The 15,651-nt window shown below is 36.4% G+C and overlaps 1 protein-coding gene across 1 annotated transcript in view; it reads right to left on the bottom strand.

The window, feature by feature from the left end:
• SLC6A11 (solute carrier family 6 member 11) overlaps nt 1–15,651 on the bottom strand; it is a 174,873-nt gene that overhangs the window by 71,807 nt on the left and 87,415 nt on the right. Inside the window, exon 6 of the mRNA XM_051982320.1 lies at nt 3,205–3,339. Within this exon, the coding sequence (XP_051838280.1) occupies nt 3,205–3,339 (135 nt within the window). The remainder of the gene's footprint in view (nt 1–3,204; nt 3,340–15,651) is intronic.

The following is a 15,651-nucleotide window of genomic DNA, read 5'->3' as shown; positions in this document are numbered from 1 at the left end:
AAGCTAATGGTTTCTAACTCTCCAGCATGTGCATTATCAAAGTGATAACCTTATTGACATTTATGGTATTAGTCACTAGTAAATAGGGAGCTTTTGGACTTTGCCCCCTTGTGGTCCCCAGATTAAAAACACAAGAGTTGGACTACATGACCTCTGTTACTCTAAAATCCTCTTCGCTTTTGATGATGATCTTCCCAACTTCCAAAGGACATTAGAAGGCGTGTGGAAGGGATCCAAAGTATGGTGGGAGATGGTGATGGAGAAGATCCCAGGCAAAATAAAATAACCTAAAAACTGGAAGCTTCTATAATAATCTGGAGTTGATGTACTATGTCACAGATTTAAGGGTAGAAGGGACCTCAGAAGCTAAAAAGGCTGACCCCCTCTTTTTATAGATGAGGAAGGAGATGCCAAGAATGTAAAGTGACTTGATCAAAATTATTTGAGTCATAAATGTCAGGGATGGGTTTAAATTTCAGTCCTCTCCCCCCAGAGCCGGTGCTCATTCTACTGACATTTCATCCAACCTTTTCACTTTACAGATGAGAAAATTGAGGTCCAGTTTTCACCCAGGTATACTCATTTTGGAATTCTTTAGTTTCTCCATCATCATACCTCATAGTAAATTCATTATTGGGAAGCCTCATCATTCAATTGGCCTTTTTACTCATACCTTGGGCAGCTAGGTGGGATTGTAGAGTGTGTACTGAGTTTAGGAAGACTCATCTTCATGAGTTCAAATTTGGCCTCAGATACTTACTAGTTGCATGATCCTAAGCAAATAACTTAACCCTGTTTGCCTAAGATTTTTAACCTGTAAATGGGCAAGAGATGGAAATGGCCAATATCTTTGCTGAGAAAATCCCAGTCATGAAGATCATGATCTTCATCATGAAGAGTCAGACATGACTGAACAACAACAGGAATAACACATCTTATCGGTCCCCTTTGATCATCTGATTCTGAATGGTGAATGGAATCATAAACTACCCAATTTAAGGAGGAAAATAGAATTGAGATCTCATCAGATTTCTCCTCATTTCCTACCTAGTTGCACTTACTTTGGATTTCTTTGTTTTCTTCTCCATGTTGGCATAGCAGGTACTTTCCTCCCCCCTCTCTTTTAAGCTTTTATATATCTTCTTCCCACTAGATTGTAAGCTCTTTGAGGACAGGGACTATCCTTTTTCATATTTGTCTTTCCAGCACTTAGCACAGTGCCTGGCACATAGATGCTTAATAAATGTTTGTATGTTATGAATTTGTCATTTAATTCATGGTTATGATAATAATGCTAATTGATGCTGACTTGAAAAATCCAAAGTCATTTAGGCAGTGACGAGATTTAAGTCTTGAACCCAGATCCTCTGCCTCTTAATTGAATCCTGCCAAATGGTTCAAAGGAAAAAGACAGGGAATAAAGTCTCTGCACCTGCTGCTTTCTTTATTCTTGCTGCTTTCTATATCCTTGCTTTTTTTGTGAAAATCCCCCATCCATTGCTAACATGCTTCTCTAACCTCTCAGTGCATCTCTGGAAACAGCCTCAGGTGATGTGCTAGGAATCTAAAACTGTGAGGCAGTTCCTTCAAGACTCTTCCAACTGTCTAATGCGAGCACAGATGTACTCTGGCTACAACCTTTCACGGTTCCCTGGACTGAGGGGGAGGCTTGAACAAAATGCATTCTGACATGGGTTTCTAAGCTGCTGTTCTAGCCCTGAATGTCACCATCTAACTATCCAAAGCCCAGAACTTGCATGGAGGATTTTATTTCTCTTCCCATTTTGTTACCAATGAGGGGATCAGGCAGGATAATCTCAAAGGTCCTTTCCAGACTGATGTGTCTCTCCTATTCCTGAAGGGTTATTTACAGCTTATCAGCTATGGGAGAAAGAACTCCTGATTGAAATCCCAGCCAAATGGAAATCTTGTTTATGTGCTTTGACCTTAGCTAACACTGATTAAAAAAAAAATCCTCGAGCTAGAATAAACCTCCATAGAATCTTTCAGTAGAGACAAAATGCTTCTTATCATTGATGTTCAATTCAATTTGGCAGGAAGTTATTTGTGGCCTTATTATGTGTCAGGCTCTGTGTTAGGCACAGAAAATACAAAGACAAAAAAATAGCCCCTGCTTACATCTCATATCATATATTAAAGCTGGAGAGGCCCTTCCATAAAATGAGGGAAAGCAACATTTAGACAGATAAAGACATACAAAATAAATTCAAGATAAACAGGGATGGAGTGGGAAATTAATTCTTGTAGAAAGTGACATATGAGCAGTCTTCATAGGAATTAGACAGACCAAAAGATGGGGCCCAGCATCCAGTGCAAAGGCAGGTGACACTGGGGATAGAATGCTGAATGCTGGGAACAGCAAGGAGGCCAGTTCGACAGGAGTACAATGGGTTTGACATAATCTCTGATGTTCCTTCTAATTCTGTCAATGATCATTCAGTCCAATCCTCTCGGGTTACAAGGGCAGAAATTGAGTTTCATAGGAAGAAAAATGACTTGCTAAGATCATCTAGCAAATTAGCAGCAGAGTCAGGACTTGACTTGGATTTTTTTTACCATATCACACTCATTCTTCTCCATTCCTTACACTGCAGGGAATGTACACCTAAATACTTAGGGCTGACTGGATAACATTTGCACCTAGTTCTTAACCTAAACCTAGAATCTTAAAATTGTAAAAATACTTACCAACATTGTGCAGATTCTGATTTGCAAGGCTAAATGACATCATGAGTTCAAATTCTGCCTTAAACAGTTATTAGCTATGTAAACCTGGGCAAGTCACTTAACCACTGTCTGCTGCAGTTTCCTCTTTGATACAATGAGGAGGATTAATCAGATTCAAAGACCTCCCAGTCCTTTCTAGAGCTAAATCTCTAACCCAATTTACTTTCTTTCTAGGTACTGCCAAATTTAGTCAAAATGCCACTTAATGTGCTATGGAGAGTAGGCCACTGGTTTATGATCTGAATGAATAGGTTTCTCCATCCCTACATATTGTCTTTATACTATAGAGTCTATGAAATAATTGAGTTTGAAGAGATTATTTCCTCCAATCTCCTCTTTTTACAGATAAGGAAAGTAAGTCCATAGACGTAGTTATTTGTCCAATATCCATGGACAAATGTCACAAAGTGAGTGAGAGGAAGAGTTGGAACAAGGCAATCCATGAACAAAGCCTACCTGGGCATCGGAGAGCCGAGAGATGTCAGGGTAGAGGTAAAACTTGATCCCTTCGGAAGCTCCAGGCAGTGTCACCCCTCGAATGAGAAGAATCAAAAGCATGATGTAGGGGAATGTGGCAGTGACATACACGACCTGTCCAAGAGAAGAAAATAAATTAGAGAGGCTTTCTCCCCCAATAGTTTAATTCAAGAAAACTCAAAGGTAGTGGGAGTCATCATTTTGTAACTCATTCATAACCCAGAGGAGAAAATGAGCTAGAAAGAGAATAATTTATGAAACAAATTCATTTTTATCAATCATTCTATTCTCTCATCAGTGGTTACCATCTCAAACTGGATGCTTTTCAACTGTTTCCAGACAAGAAGATCTCAGTAGGAATAGCTAAGTTCTTATATCCAAAATAATTTGTTCTAACAGCTAAGTGAGTATTACGCTTAACCAAAAAGGAAGAAAAAATTCCCAGAAAAGTAGTCTTCAGGGTAGAAGGAACATTGAAATCAAATTTAATAGGAGACCCAGTTCTGCCTCTGACTAATTATGTGATTGAGCAAGTTACTTCTCTCTGAGCCTCAGCTTCCTACTCATCTACTAAATCCACAGATTCAGAATCACACATTTAAAGCTGAAAAGGTCAGCAACTCTGAGGACCAGCCCCATCATTTTACAGGGAGCCCAGGGAGGTTGTCATTTGAAATCAATGAGTCAGTCAATAAACATTTATTATGTGTTGTCTATATGTGCTAACTGGTAGGGATATAAAGGAATATACAACAATCCCTGCTCTCAAGGAGCTCCCAATCTCATAGGGAAGGAAAATGACTGTGCAAAAAACTATGGAGAGAATAAATTGGAAATAATCAATGGAGAGAAGTTGCTACTATTGAAGGGAAATTGGGAAAGGTGGTATGTTAGCTAGAATGTGAAGGAAGCCAGGAAACTCAGGAGTTGGAGATGAGGGGTTAAAGCATTCCCTGGATGGATGAAAGCCAGAGAAGATGTCCAGTGAAATGTTAGCAAATATTTAGAGGTAGAAGGATTTGAACCCAGAGTCTCTACCCTCACAGTTAGTGCTCTATTTCAGTATACTACACCAAAACTTCGAGATGGAAGGGGCTAAATTCAACTTTTGTAATTTGGAACTACTGATCTTCAAATTGTTTAAAATCATCTTACTCATAGGGATTCCATTGAAGCTTTGTTTGAAAGGAAGTTTCAGTATCAATTATCTCCTGCAGATTAGGAAGTTCAGTATTTTTAAAAGGATTTCTTCTTCGTAAAAGAAAACACTTCTCTGGACCTCAGTTTTTCCTTTTGTAAAATGGACTGAATATTTTCTTTGAGGTCCTTTCTAGCTTTAAATCTATAACTTTTGGCAGCAAATGTTGGAGCTCAAACAAAAGAAGATTGTTAAATTTTTAGTGTGAACATTTTACACTTTAGAAACAGACAACTGCTACATATCAGAATTTGTTTTCTTGATTGATCATATTTGAGAAAAGTGGTGGGAAAATATTAATGATGTTGGTGAAAGCAAAAAGTGACTATATTTTTTATTTTTATTTTTGGAGAGTTGGTTGTTAAGCATTTACTATCACTCTGCCAATTGTAGAGTATTAGTAATGTCCAGAATGAGGAAATAACTTCTGTAAGGTCACTTGGATTAGCTAAAGCACAATCAAGTCTTCAGAGAGACAGGGAAAATTCTCTCTCCCCCACCTCCCATAGCTCATGCCCTAAGAGATTCCATGATCTAAAGGAAAGAATATTGAATGTGAGATATCAGGAGATCTAACTTATAGCTCCAGCTCTGCTACATGACCTTTGATCAGTCATCTTACCTAAGGACATGGTCCAGCTTGGGTGTATGTGTGTGTGTGTGTGTGTGTGTGTGTGTGTGTGTGAGAGAGAGAGAGAGAGAGAGAGAGAGAGACAGAGAGAGAGACAGATAGACAGAGAAAGAGAGAGAGAGACAGAGAAAGAGAGAGATAGAGAAAGTATTTTGAAGGCAGAAAGTATTATCATAAAAGTGAAAATGAAAGTCAAATTCACATCTTTCAAGTCTTGACTCCAAATATTGCCTTCCTTCTACTCCATAGGATACTTAATATCACTGCATCGATATCAGTTTTCCTCTTTGAAAAACTGGGATTCTAATAATTTTACACCTACATCACAAAGTTAATTGAAAGAGAATGTAATCTATTTCTAGGACTTGAAAAATCTCTCACCACAGTTTCCTCTTTTATATATAAAAAAGGACAATAATATCTACATTAGTCCATAGAGTTATTATAAAAAAGAAGCTTTGTAAACTCTAAAGTGCTATATGATGTATTTTAATATCATATGCTGTCGCTTTAGGGAACTATATATATTATATAAGTCAACAATGCAATATAGAAGTCATGACGATTAGTGGGACCTTGGGCTGCTTTGAGAGAGGAACTTCCAGCAATAAGGAGGTGACACTTCTTCTGCAAGGCACTCTGATCTTACCATAGTGCTCTGGGCACTATTATTTTGAAAAGACATAAATAAGTTGAAAAATATGCAGAAAGAAACAAGCCAATTGAGGGGACATCAACCCATGCCATATGATGATTGGCAGAAGAGCCTGGTGATGTTTAGCCTAGAGAAATTATTATTACTGTGTAACACCTAAAGGTTACCACAGTACTTTCCTCCTCCAATAGTCCATTTTAAAGATAGAGAAATGGAAGCTCAGAGAGAGGAAGATAGCCACTTAGAGTCACAGTAAGCAAATGTCAAAATTAAAAATTGAAGCAAATTCTTTTCAGTTTTTGAGCCCTGTCCTTATCACTCCCATAAATATCAGAAAATAATTCTAGCCATAACATAATAATATCAGAGATTAAGATTTCTTTAGAACCTCAAAGTCTGATATATAGAAACAACAGGATTGAATTAGATAGGCTCTTACATCCATTCTGCTTGAGAATATAAATTCTATGATACTATAAATTTAATTCAACAAACATTTATTAAGTTCCTATTGTATGAAAAGCCTGGAAAGACTAATGATCAGGAAGGAAAGGAAGGAAAGAAAGGAAGGGAATGAAGAAACAAAAAGGAAGAGAGGAGAAAGGGAAAAAAGGAAAGGAAAGGAAAAAAAATGGGCAAGAGGATTCCCACAGCCATAATCTGATACACTGATTAGAGTATTCTTACATTATTTCAAACCATCACATGTAGATTAAATGCCTATGATGGGTAGGTCATTAAGTTAGGCACTGGCTATATATTCTATTATCACTGTGTGATATCTTCAATGTAGTCATTTCCTCTAAAGGGCAAGTAAAGCTCTTATGATCCGGTCCTAGAAGTTCCTGCTCACAAGAGCTTTAACCCTACCCTGTCTTTGTTTTCCCGATTGCTGGAGCCCTATAAGAATCCCTGGAATATGTATTCAAAAAGTAATCATGAAATAAACATAATATAATTGGAAAGTGGGGAAAGTGAAGAGAAATGCCAGTAATAATAGGAAAAAGTTTCCTGTAGGTAGAAGTGCTTGAATTTGCAGTTCAAAGAATTCGACTCAAATCTCTTAGAGGTTTTATTCATTCCATGACCTTGAACCAAGTTGCTTTCCATTTCTAGACCTGTTTCCCAGTCTGTAAAAAGAGAAGTTTGGAGTAGATATCTCTAAGACTCCTTCCAGCTTCAAATCCTTACCATTTCCTAAGCAAGGGAAGCCCTGCGGAGAACTGTTTCCTAACAGCCAGTAGTTGAACTCCAAGCGTTATGATAAATTATGCATGCATAGTTTCATGCAAAGACAATGGAGTCTTTGACAAGTTTCCCTCAAGCCTGGCTTTACCTTGACCTCTCTCAGCCCAGTGGTATAACTCAGGTCCTCTGAGGTGAAAAATTGACCCTGCAGACTAATCTGTCAGGTTCCTGGAGTCCTAGTTAAATGAAGTGTAAACTGCTCTAAACAAACCCCTGGGGAAAAAAAAGGAGTTTCTCCTATTGTTGGCTTTTCCTTTCCCATAGGTCAAGTCCGGATGAATAGAAAGGTTAGCACAATTGGTGGTAATTATACTGTATCCTGTTTTAATTGACCCTAATTGCTCATTTACATACCAATACTTGGAATTGTGGTCTCCCCCTTTCCCCTTCTTCCAGCTCACAGCAATTTCATAGCAGGGCTGTTGTCTAAGCCTTCGGAAGGCCACAAAAAAAGTAGTCAAGCCTGTCCTCACCAAGTTGCTGGAACAATGGGACTAATTAGAAAGCTAGCTTTCTGAATTATCGAACCAGCTAATCACAGCCCAGAGTTCAGAAGGCAGCCTGACTGATTGATGGAAGGAACTCTCTATGATGGACAGCTCCAAATGCTGACTGGGGGTGGGAGGCAAAAATCCGGGGTTTTAGAAAAGCCTGGCTTTTGGCTTTCCATTTGGGTAGTTAATTGATTGTATCACCTAGAACAAGTTAGTTTCCCTTCCTGGAAATCAGTTCCCACACCTGTGAAATGAAGGGCTCAGACAAGATGGCATGATGGCTTCTAAAATCCCTATCAGCTCTGAAGCACTAGAGTTTTATAGGGTTCTATAAATACTTGCATCTGAAAAGGCTTTAGTTCTAGTTTGCATTGATAGTAATTAATTATTGATGAATTATTACTAAATAATGATAAATATTTATGATAAATTTATTATAATAAACACTTATGTGAAAATTAACAAATACTTGTCAACTAATTGCCTCTTAACTATCTTATTCTGAGTAATTTACTTAATATCTCTAGGATTCAGTTCTTATCTGTAAAATAAGTTAAAGGAATGGTGCTAGGACTTCTGAGGTCCCATTGATGTCCTATTTAATCTCATTTTACACAAGAAACTGATGTACAGAGAGAAAAATGGCTTGTATTGAGTGACATGATATAGATTGCTGAATTTGGAAGCAGATATCCAGGGTTGGTATCCTGCTTCTGATCCTTTCTGTGTGACCCTGGCCAAGTCATCTAACTTCTCTGAGCCTTGATTTATTTATCAGTAAAATAGAGCTAGATATTATGATGCTCAAAAACTGTGTAAGTGGAATAACTAATTGAATTTAGAACTGGGAGATCAGGGGGCTTCTAGTTTAATTTCCCAGTCTTACAAATGAAGAAGCTAGTCACCTTTAACATTTTTGAAGCACCACAGCACAGGATGCCATACTTTGGGGGAAAAAACCAGGAAGGGCTGAGCAAGGTCTGTGTTTTTGTTATTGGGGTTGAGATCTGCTCTCCTTTCAGCTATCAAAATGAATGGAAATAAACTGAAGTCTCTAGTTCTCCTCTTCTCTACAGGGCTTTTAGGTGGGATTGACTACTGGTAAAGAAAGTGTTAGGCTTGATATGCTATGAAAGACTAGAATGATATGAATGCTGTTGTTGTTCAGTTGTCTCAGTAGTGTCCAATTCTTTGTGATCTCATTTGGGGTTATTGGAGTAGTTTGCCATTTCCTTGTCCAGTTCATTTTACAGATGAGGAAACTGAGGCAAACAGGATTAAGTGACTTGCTCAGGATCATACATCTAGTACGTGTCTGAGAGCTGGATTTGAACTCCAGATCCAGTGCCTATCCACTGCACCACCTAGCTGAAAATGAACTACTACCCTCAGTTGACTAAGAGATTCTTTATTTTTAAGAGCTAATTAGGGAGAAGTTGTAGCTTGGATGGCTCCTGATTAAATTAGTTGTTCTCTCTTTCTTAGGTGTGAAAGGGAGAAAAGATGATGATGAAGCTGATCACATGGTATTTTCAAATTTGCCAAGTGGTTTGCTTGCAGTTCTTCCCAGCCATTTCCTCTGCAACTACTTCATCCTCCAAACTAGACTACCAAAGAGCATGACTACCAGGAGCTCCAAGCTCCCTGGCATCCACCCTACTTTTTAAAAATCATATTCCTTTATCTTTATCCTGGCCTAGCCACTTTCTTCCCCCACACTCTGGCATACTTTTCTAGTTCCCCACCCCATTATCTAACTCTTGCTGTGAAAATTGTCATGAAATCAATACTATCATTCTCTAAAAGTAGTGACTATAACATGTTAAATTTTCACAGATTCAGTTTTCTCATGTATAAAATGGAAATGTAATACTCAATAATAGCACCTACCTCACAGAACAACATTATCTTTTATCAAGATTCATAGTTAAATTTATCTATTTATGGTCACCTAGTTTCCTTCAGAGTTCACAACCTATATGATCTCTTAACTGTTACTGTCGAACACTCCATTTCCAAAGACCTTGCATTGTTTTTTTCCTCACAATTTTATTTAGGCTTAGTGTCTAAATAGACTGCAAACCTCTTCAGGATTGAGATTTTTAACTCCAGCAGTCAACTTAGTGCCTGGAATATAGTAGATATTTAATAAATGTTTGTTGATGAGTGGATGAATTGAGCTGAACTTAGAATTGCTGATAGGAGATCTTGTTCCCTGAGCAAACTTGCACATTGCTAAAGGTAGACAGAAAAGAATAATTGCACTGAGAGAAAATCTTGCAAAAGTTCTTAACCTGTGGGTTTTGTTTTTTCATTTGTTTTTAATATCTGTATTTCAACATAATTGGTTTTTTTGTTGTCCACATGTTTTGTTTTATGAATTTAAAAACATGACCCAGAAAAGAGCTCTATAGATTTTACTACACTGCTCAAGGGATTCATGACACAATGTTAAGCACCACTGATCTGGGGGGAATATCACATTACTAGGACTCTAGGACAGGGAAAACTATAACTGTCAGAATTTTTCCCCCTTCTGTAGAGGGAAAACCTAGAAGAGTTTGCATTGAGGTATAAATTGGGGCCTATGTTGAAAAGAACTATGGGACAGCTCAAATAAGGTTATCCACTGCATATTTTTTATTTATTCTTCTGCCATTTTTTCATTCTTTCAAAGAGTCTCACTCCTATAAGATCGTGAGTTATGAGCTTTCAAGAGGGGAGTCAGCCTCAACATCTTGGAAGATATGTATTTTTTCTGGTTTTCCTTGGTGCTGGATGTAAGCCAAGAGAATTAGAAAATCCCCCCAAATGTACCCAGACTCTTCATGTCTTATTCAGTCTCTGAGAGAGAGAGAATCAGGATGGACATTACAGCTGTCTGCCTATATCATAAGCAAATCTGGTTGGTTCCCTGCCCAAATGTATCTTCCCCACCAGCTGTCACAGTGACAGATTCTTGGCTCTGTACTGGGCCCTAATCCCTGTTTAGGGACAGAAAATAAATTAATGGCCATCTAGATCAGATCACACCTGTGGTCTGATCCTCTCAGGTTTTCTGAGCAAATAAATATGAAGCCAATTTAAATTAGATTATATGTCCTTTACCCTATGATATTTGTATGAAAATTTCAAAAAGAATGTGTCTCTATTATGGAAAAATCTTTTTAGAGATATGATCATAGGTAAATCACATAGCATCTCTGAGTTTCAGTTTCTAAAAATGACTAAAATGCCCTTTAAACTAGATATTCTACTATTGGGCATATATCCCAGGGAGGTCAATGATGAAAAGAAAGAATACATATACACTAAAATATTTATAGCAACACTTTTTGAGCTAGCAAAAAACTGGAAAAAATGGATGTCCATTTATTGGGTACTAGATGAATATTTTTTTTAATGAATGTAATGGAATGTATTGCTATGTTATAGTAAATGACAAGCAGCAGCAGCAGCATCATACCTAGCATTTACATATTACTCCCTATGTACCAGGTATTGGGTTAAGCACTTTACATATACTATCTTTCTTGATTTCCAAAGCTTTGTGAGATAGGTGCTATTATTTTTCCCTTTTCACAGCAGAGGAAACTGAGGTAAACAGTGCTTAAATGACTTGTCCAAGTTCATACAGTGAGTAAGTATCTGAGGCTAGATATAAACTCAGTGCTTCATGATCCCAGGCTCAGAGCTCTGTCCATTGAGCCACAAAACAAAAAATGTTGAAAAGCATGGAGAGACTTCTATGAATCAATGCAAAATGAATAAGTAGAGGTAGGCAAACAATAAGCATAAGGACTATGGCAATAGAAGTAAAAAGAATAGCAAAGCAATAGAAAATGAACATTGCAAAACCAAAATGATCAAGCTTAGCCTCTAAGCAGTGATCTATAAGAAAGCATTGCCACATTCTCCCTACCTTCCTCTTTGTCATTTTATGGATGCTGTCCAGAGGAAACTCATTTTTGCTTTGTAAACCTTAGCAAGAAATCCAATGCCATATAACTATTGTCACTAAGATTCTCATATTTCCTTGAAGGTATGTGATGCCATCTGTTAAGAAAATTGGGATCTCCAAAATAAAAAGTTTCCAGGAATTTTATAGCTTAATTTCAAAGTTCTAGGGTCAAGAAAAAAATATTGCAAGCAGCCAGAAAGAAACAAATATAATGGAGCCACAGTCAAGATAACAGAAGATTTAATAGCTTTCTTTTTAAAGAAGAGGAAGATTTGGAATATGGTAAAAGATCTGGGATTGCAACTAAGAATAACATGTAAAGCAAAATTGAGTATAATTCTTCAGGGGAAAATAGATATTTAATAAAGTGAGGACTTTCAAGCATTTCTAAAGAAAAGACTAGAGCTGAATAGAAAATTTGTCATTCAAACACAAGACTTAAAAGCATCAAAAGACAAACATGAAAGAGAAATAATAAAGAGACTCAATAAGTTTAAACTTTCTACATTCCTATATAAGATGATACATGTGACTTTTAAGAACTTTATCATCATTATGGTAATCAGAAGGCATCTATAAAGATAAAAGACAAGGATATGAACAGACAATTTTCAGATGATGAAATTGAAACTATTACCACTCACATGAAAGAGTGTTCCAAATCACTATTGATCAGAGAAATGCAAATTAAGACAACTCTGAGATATCACTACATACCTGTCAGATTGGCTAAGATGACAGGAAAAAATAATGATGAATGTTGGAGGGGATGCGGGAAAACGGGGACACTGATGCATTGTTGGTGAAGTTGTGAACGAATCCAACCATTCTGGAGAGCAATCTGGAATTATGCCCAAAAACTTATCAAAATGTGCATACCCTTTGATCCAGCAGTGTTTCTATTGGGCTTATACCCCAAAGAGATACTAAAAAAGGGAAAGGGACCCGTAGGTGCCAAAATGTTTGTAGCAGCCCTGTTTGTAGTGGCTAGAAACTGGAAAATGAATGGATGCCCATCAATTGGAGAATGGCTGGGTAAATTGTGGTATATGAATGTTATGGAATATTATTGCTTTGTAAGGAATGACCAGCGGATAAATAAAGAGAGGCTTGGAGAGACCTACATGGACTGATGCTAAGTGAGATGAGCAGAACCAGGAGATCATTATACACTTCGACAACGATATTGTATGAGGATGTATTCTGATGGAAGTGGATTTCTATGACAAAGAGACCTAACTGACTTTCAATGGATAAATGATGGACAGAAACAGCTACACCCAAAGAAGGAACACTGGGAAACGAATGTGAACTATTTGCATTTTTTATTTTCTTCTCGAGTTATTTTTACCTTCTGAATCCAATTCTCCCTGTGCAACAGGAGAACTGTTTGGTTCTGCAAATATGCATTGTATCTAGGATATACTGCAACATATTTAACATATATAGGACTGCTTGCCATCTTGGGGGGGGGGGTGGAGGGAGGGAGGGAGGGGAAAAAACAAAACATAAGCGAGTGCAAGGGATAATGTTGTAAAAAATTACCCTGGCATGGATTCTGTCAATACAAAGTTATTATTAAATAAAATAAAATTAAAATTAAAACAAACAAACAAACAAAAAAAAGATAAAAGACATGGATGTGAGTTAACTATATTGGGATAAGCTCAAAAGAAATGAAGGGATGAAAAAGAGATAGACATTGAGAGAAGGATGAAGGCGAAGAAAGAATGTAGAAGATTAGCTCAACAAAAAAGGTACACAAGGAAAAGCTTTTATAGTGGAGAGGTAATGGGGGGGGGAGTCAAGTAGCTTGAACCTCAGTCTCATTGGAATTCGTTCAAAGAGGAAATTTTATACACACATGCACATATACACACTCATTTGATAAAGAAATCTATTTTGAGAAGGGACAGGTAAAATTAGAGAAGGACAAACAAAAAAAAAAACAGAATTGAGGGAAATGCACAGTTATTAATCATAACTGAATATCAATGAAATGAACTCACCTATAAAACAGAAGTAGATAGCAGAATGGATGAGAACCTAGAATCCAACAGTACATTATTTACACTTAAAACAGAAAGACACACACAGAGTTAATATAAAGGGCTAGAGCAGAATTTATTACATTTAGCTGAAGTAAAAAAGACAGGGATAGCAATCATCATCTTAGACAAAGGAAAGACAAAAATAGAATTAATTAAAAGAGATAATCATAAAAACTACATTTTGCTAAAAGTTATGATAGTCAATGAAGTATGATTGAAAACTTTATAATAAGTTTTTATGATAAAACTCATTTCTCAACTATGTAGAAAATAGTCTTTTTGTATGCCTTCTCAGTAGGTGAGAAAGGGGCTGGAAGGAGGGAGAAAATTTGAAACTCAATTTTTTTTAAATGTTAAAAATAAATTATAATAAAACAACAAAAAAAAAGGACTATAGCTTCCTATCTGGAAGGGAGCTAGAACTTTGCTATTAATTTATGTACCACTGAAGCATTTGAGCCAAAAATTATGGCTTTTCATGTGGCCATTTTCCAGTTTTGTGGAGAACCTAGTCATCTCCCTATCCTGCTAATATAATTATTTAGTTATAATGGTATGAACAGTATGCAAAATTTCTATTTATTGTTTGATCCAACTTGCCTTTTTTGGTATTGGTCTTCTAGTGACCATAGAAATGATTAAGCATTTCTCATATTATCCTCCTACAAACATTCTCTCCTCTTATTTCCTTGCCTCTCAATCCACTATAATAAAGTTTCTGTTTTAGGGAGGGGGGGATTATTGTTCTTTGGGCTATTTTAACCCTTTACATCAACCTTTTGACTTTGGTTTTCAGTTGTTGACTATAGAAATTTAGAATTTCTGCTATAATTTTGTTTTTCAGATTCCATTCCATAAATTTTTTTAAAATTCCTTTTAATTGCACAATACAAATTTCAAGTTTTCTACTTCCCAGACAATACAATTTTCAAGATTTCCTATCTTTACTGTTATTAGATAGATAGAGAACTGGACCTGGAATCAGAAAGATTTAAATTCAAATTGGTTTAATCTTTCAGTTCCCTTAACAAGTCTTCACTAGTTTTCTTAAAATTCTTCTGTCATGGGGGTATTTCATGATTTTCCTTGGCAGTATTCCTGGATAGTTTCTACATTCCTTCTTGTGATTCTCACCATGGCAACAGACTGTTATTGTGAAGACCTTGAGATATTTTTATGTGGATTTTCAAATATTGTCTAAGAATGAGTTTATTCATGATGGTTAAAGTAAATGCTACCTTTTAAAATTACTATTTTGTATCTGTTAATTGGGTGTTAAATTTAAATAAAGGACTTTTTTTGAAATTCCTGTCTAAGGATGCCCATTTCTTCAAAGTTATTTGAGCCATGCATATCAGTTTTTGGTCAACTCTTTTCAGAATTTTATAGAAGTTCTCCAATTTACATTAAGTGAAGATTTTCAAAACTGTCAGATTCATCAATGTTTTCTTCAGATTTTCATAGTTCCTTGATTTCATCTCTCCCCCATCTACTCTCAATTTAAAGATGGAGTTTATTTTTTATATTTATTTTCAGTTGTTCCCAGTACCCTCTTGTGTGGTCTGGGGCTGCCACTAACAACAACAAAAAAAAAACTATATGAAGTTTTTATCTATAACTGCTAAAATTTATTTCCAATTTTGCTACTGACATAACAAAAATATTTATGCTTTTAATTCCTTTCACATGAATTCATGATTTACTAACTTTTGTGGTCAATACTAGTCACAGATATTTTCATCAGGTAGGATACAAGTATTTTTGATTTGCTCTAAAGTCCCTTGCCTCCATGAAGAACTGATGATACAATCAACAAGCAATTGTTCAATACTTATTCTGTGTCAGATACCACTAAGCACTAGAGATAGAAAGACAAGCAAAAACTCATCTCTGCCTTCAAAAAGCTCATCAGATTAAAAAGGAATTTCACTTGTTTCATTGTTCTCCATGTCATGAAGGTTTTGAATAAAGCCAACCCACAATTTTATTCTATCTCTTCTATTTCTTTCACTCTTCAGATCAGTTGAATCACACTGAGTGGGAAACAGGTATCAGAATCTAAATTGATGATTTTGCTGTATTTCAATCTATTTGGAATTTTCCTACTTTGTAATTGCTCCTTTCTCCTCATCATGTAGACTTTGAAGAAATAATGATTTTATTTATTGGGAGATAGCAAGGCACAATT

Source organism: Antechinus flavipes, chromosome 1 (genome assembly GCF_016432865.1).
Source record: "Antechinus flavipes isolate AdamAnt ecotype Samford, QLD, Australia chromosome 1, AdamAnt_v2, whole genome shotgun sequence".
NCBI classification, from domain to species: domain Eukaryota; kingdom Metazoa; phylum Chordata; class Mammalia; order Dasyuromorphia; family Dasyuridae; genus Antechinus; species Antechinus flavipes.
This window is presented reverse-complemented; position numbering and strand designations above follow the sequence as displayed.